Source organism: Macrosteles quadrilineatus, unplaced genomic scaffold (genome assembly GCF_028750875.1).
Source record: "Macrosteles quadrilineatus isolate MER2022 unplaced genomic scaffold, UCM_ALF_1.0 Scaffold_1__1_contigs__length_201487025, whole genome shotgun sequence".
Lineage (NCBI taxonomy): Eukaryota > Metazoa > Arthropoda > Insecta > Hemiptera > Cicadellidae > Macrosteles > Macrosteles quadrilineatus.
In genome coordinates this window covers 153,905,435-153,910,133 of record NW_026542594.1, presented here as the reverse complement: position 1 = coordinate 153,910,133, position 4,699 = coordinate 153,905,435, and the positions used below count along the sequence as shown (strand labels likewise).

General features: G+C 42.1%; 1 protein-coding gene across 1 annotated transcript; it reads right to left on the bottom strand.

The window, feature by feature from the left end:
* Positions 1-727: 727 nt before the first annotated feature.
* Positions 728-4,482, bottom strand: LOC129001706 (uncharacterized). The gene is made up of 2 exons (XM_054429104.1): positions 4,252-4,482; positions 728-1,224 (listed from the first exon to the last, which is right to left on the bottom strand). The coding sequence occupies exons 1-2, from the start codon at positions 4,480-4,482 to the stop codon at positions 1,069-1,071; spliced, it is 387 nt and encodes a 128-aa protein (XP_054285079.1). The 3' UTR covers positions 728-1,068.
* Positions 4,483-4,699: the final 217 nt, after the last annotated feature.

Below are 4,699 nucleotides of genomic sequence, written 5' to 3'. Positions count from 1 at the left end.
ACCAAATATTTTGTTCTTTAATTCATTCACTACTATTCTAGCTGATCCATAGTCTTACAGGCTGATTAGTCTGGTCATATTAAAAGAAAATTGATGCTCCTGCCAAGTATAAATTGCATTCTGTGAGTAGATTTTTGTGCTATCAGTGGTCAACCGCTATTGATTCTTTCTCCCGTTGATAGACACAAATGGAGTAAAGAATTTGGACCTAGAAAATTTGAACAAGAGGAGGAGGGGATTCAAAGGGGATTTACCATTTGCTCAATGTTTTCCTTGGTGTAGGCGGACTGCTGTTGTTCACCTGTCTCATTTGTACAAAGTTAGGAAATTCTGCATGCACATTGCTGTGTGACTTATAACGAGAGAAAATTTTGAACTCAAATGGTATGTGTCTAGAAGACTATCGAGGACTATGATCAGCCCTGGAAGTCTGAAATATGCTGATTTGCAAGCAAAGTTTCCTTAATATCAATCACTCTCACGATGGAAACTGATGAACATCTGCTTCTGGCTCCGTTTTGCAAATATATACGGGTTTTAACGCACCCCCAAGCCATTAATCCACATTTTCTACATATATGAAAACACTTTTCTGCATGCAAATCTGTAAAATGACATCAGTATCCACCTCCCTACAAAAACCTAACCTCAAAACATCATTCAATACTGGGTGGGGTGTTATAGTTTATTTTCTTTCACAAAGTTTTTTAATATGACCAGACTATAATCGTACCATAGGGAACCAGCTTGAATAGTGTTGAATGAAGTAAGGAGCACAATGTCAGTCTCAGATTAGTATTTTGTTTGGGAGCAACATAAGCTCTATGGAGACCAATCTCACAGTTAATTCTTGAATATTTAAGTAAACGTTTGGTTTGCAGCAAGATTACAAGGACTTCACTATTATATGCATTTGGTCTTTAACCCAACCATAATTTTTCTCCTTATAAGGTCAAAAAAGAAAAACAATTGTGTGTGTTTTTAAATTATAAAAATTAAGATTACAGAAGTACAAATGTCTATGGATTAGGAGATGTAGTGTGGTGGAGACCTTGACACAAGGGCTTGTCACTCTGGTGTCATCTGAGGATGTGTCTTGACCTCAGGAGATGAACATTGCAGCTGCAGCGGAGGAATCTCACAGTCAAACAGTGAAGTGTAACTGGGGGCTCGGCTCACAATGTCCTCGTAGGCTGGGGGACGGCCCAGGTCAGGCATCTGGTCCTGTACATAGTACATACAACATCAAACAGTGAAGTGTAACTGGGGGCTCGACTCACAATGTCCTCGTAGGCTGGGGGACGGCCCAGGTCAGGCATCTGGTCCTGTACATAGTACATACAACATCAAACAGTGAAGTGTAACTGGGGGCTCGGCTCACAATGTCCTCGTAGGCTGGGGGACGGCCCAGGTCAGGCATCTGGTCCTGTACATAGTACATACAACATCAAACAGTGAAGTGTAACTGGGGGCTCGGCTCACAATGTCCTCGTAGGCTGGGGGACGGCCCAGGTCAGGCATCTGGTCCTGTACATAGTACATACAACATCAAACAGTGAAGTGTAACTGGGGGCTCGGCTCACAATGTCCTCGTAGGCTGGGGGACGGCCCAGGTCAGGCATCTGGTCCTGTACATAGTACATACAACATCAAACAGTGAAGTGTAACTGGGGGCTCGGCTCACAATGTCCTCGTAGGCTGGGGGACGGCCCAGGTCAGGCATCTGGTCCTGTATGTAGTACATACAACATCAAACAGTGATGTGTAACTGGGGGCTCGGCTCACAATGTCCTCGTAGGCTGGGGGACAGCCCAGGTCAGGCATCTGGTCCTGTACATAGTACATACAACATCAAACAGTTGGGTTAAAATCAGTAGTCTCAAACATTTAACATCTTTGTATAACATAAGTTAGTAAATTCAATTTTTTATTTGTCCTTACAATTGAGCATCATTATGGTATATTTATGGCAGATTAAATTGCAATTCTGGTTGATCATCGTCCCAACTATTATGACCTAGAATAATTAAAACATATTTGATGTATCGTACTTATTGATCATCATGTTTATACACACTGTTTAAATTAATTGAAAACTGCATTTAAGACAACAAGAACAAAGGTTAACACAAACAATTTAGTTAACACAAACACTGTAGAAAGTTGGGGAGGTGTGAGAGGACAGTCGAGAAGATGGTTGGTCGAGTCAGTGTTGGGGAGACAATAAAGTCTGTTAGGGCCGGTACACACACACCGACTTTGAGGCATGTGAGTACGACTGTTCGTGTCGTGCTGGCATATGACAAAGTCGTGTTACCTGACAACAGTTGTCGTATCGGTATACGACTCAGCAAACACAACAGCGAACTCTACTGGCTTTAGGACTATTCATTTGTGAGGATGTCGCCGGAGGAAGAGGTTCTCCTTCTCCTTCTCTTGTTAAGGAGAAAACGTCGACATAGAAGAAGAAGTATCCAAACAGATCCTTTTTACTTGAGAAAAGGACAAAAGGACTTTTTAGTGTATCGTTTGACGAATTGAAAAGTGATGGAAAAAAGTTTTTTGGATATTTCAGAATGTCGCCAATGTCATTTGACATCCTGTTGGATACTTTTAGGGACAAAACACGTTATTTCCCAGCGTGGCGCCCCGCAGTCGTGTCCTGAGACCCACTAGTTTGTATACACCGACGCGACAGCCGTATAACGCCATGTCCCGCTACGACTCAAAACAGTCGTGAGCCCATACGACACGACTTGCCTGTCGGACCCCCAGTCGGTGTAGGGCGCGACTTGAAATTTGTCGTCCACGACTTTGACACCTCCACGACTTTGACACCTCCACGACTTCCATTGCCTACTTTGTTTCTTTGCTTGTCGTGCAGCTATAAGATTTCTTGAATCGTACAGGGGGCACGACAAAAGTCGGTGTGTGTGTGTGTACCGGCCCCTAGGGTTGGTCAATTTCAAGTTGGGGAAGAGGAAACTTATAAAATTGAGTTGCAGCTGACTAGGTGGTAACTTATCAACAAATACAGATCTATAACCAACAGTATGCAGTTTTCATTAGAGAATCTCTCAATGGCTGCACATGCTATTATTGTTGGTTTAGAAGATTATGTTTAGTATAGCATAACACAGGCAGGTGTGACCTCAGTAAACTCAACAGCATCAGCGGTGATGACTGATGATCAGATCTGGCAACTACACAGCATTCTCACATGCATACAAACTATTCTAGCACTGGTCATCAAGTGAGCTCTACGTCCTTAAAACACTAGGTCTCTTTTGTGAGTAGGGTTTTAGGACAGTCAAGGAAGGAGTCATTATGAGCTAGATTATTATTTTTCACTGTTTTATTAGGTCCTTTTTGTGACTTGATCCCCCCCCCCAAAGTTCATTGTTGATTATTACTGTCAATTAAAAGTGTCAGTTGTTAACCAAGATGTTGGGCATTGTAAGGGAAGGGGACAAAAAAGAGGTTAAAAAACAAAAGCTTTTTTACCTAATACATTTGTGTTAACTAATATTTGTGGGTTTTACCATTGACTATACACCTCTGATGAACAGCTGAATGAACCCAAAAAATCGTGTCCTTAATTCGTACAGGGTTGGAGACTGGCGAATAGGATGGTATAAAATGCTTATTGTAGTTGCACTATATAGTGCTTTAGTTTGCGATGAGGGAGGAACGGTTTGCAAAAAAGTGGTTATTTAATTTTTCGGTATATATATCTACTACCATAGCCATAATTTCATACATAATTCTGCACACACTTATTAAAAGGAAAATAGTTTAAATAACTAAAATTGTGTAAAAAAAAAATGGTGTGGTTATATTACATATTGTAAAGTTGTTCGTTGAAAAATGTTTCCAACAGTTAATTTCATTAGTCTATTATCAGTATGCCTAAGGTATAATATAAAACAGTCAAACAAAAAAAGGAGAGCAAAATTAGTTATTGTGTAACTAGTGTGCGTTGCTGCACATGAGAGAAATGTTTACAAAGTATGAAAAACAAAGTAAATTTTTATAAAGATAATGATAACATTAAAACAGCAAAAATGCGTAGTTATTTTTTTTATATTTTTATTGCTTTGGTGTGGCCTCTATTAACGACCCCTGGAACAAATCGGTTTGCCTCTGCTGAAAATGCCCCTCGATCAAGATATTACCCAACACAAACTTGTGTTTATGTTTATCTACTAGGGCGTTAATCTATGACGTCATCTACGATTTCTATATACTTACGACACTCGCGTATCTGCGGTTACGACGGTCGTAGGCTCGGGCGACCAGGAGGACGGGGCTGACGACGATCATGAGCACGGCGAGGACGATGAGGCCGACGCCGAGGGCGGAACCCTGGGGCGCGGCGGACCTCAGGTTGGCGAGGCCCCGGGTGAGCAGCAGGAGGATGGCCGTGCACCAACACAGACTCTGGAAGGCGACGACGACGCGCGTGGCCCACTGTCTGGGCATCCTGTGTCGCCGTCACCACGACCACCACGCCGCGCTGTCCGAGGACTGAATACCAACACATCACTTCCGGGACGTACGTGCCTAGTGTGGCCACTGACCAGCAATAAAACTATCGTGACTACGACGAAATCTTAATTCAATTAAGAGATTGTATACCTAAAATAACCGGTATAGATAAGTTTAGTCCAGTTTAACTTGCATCGTTTTACATATACCT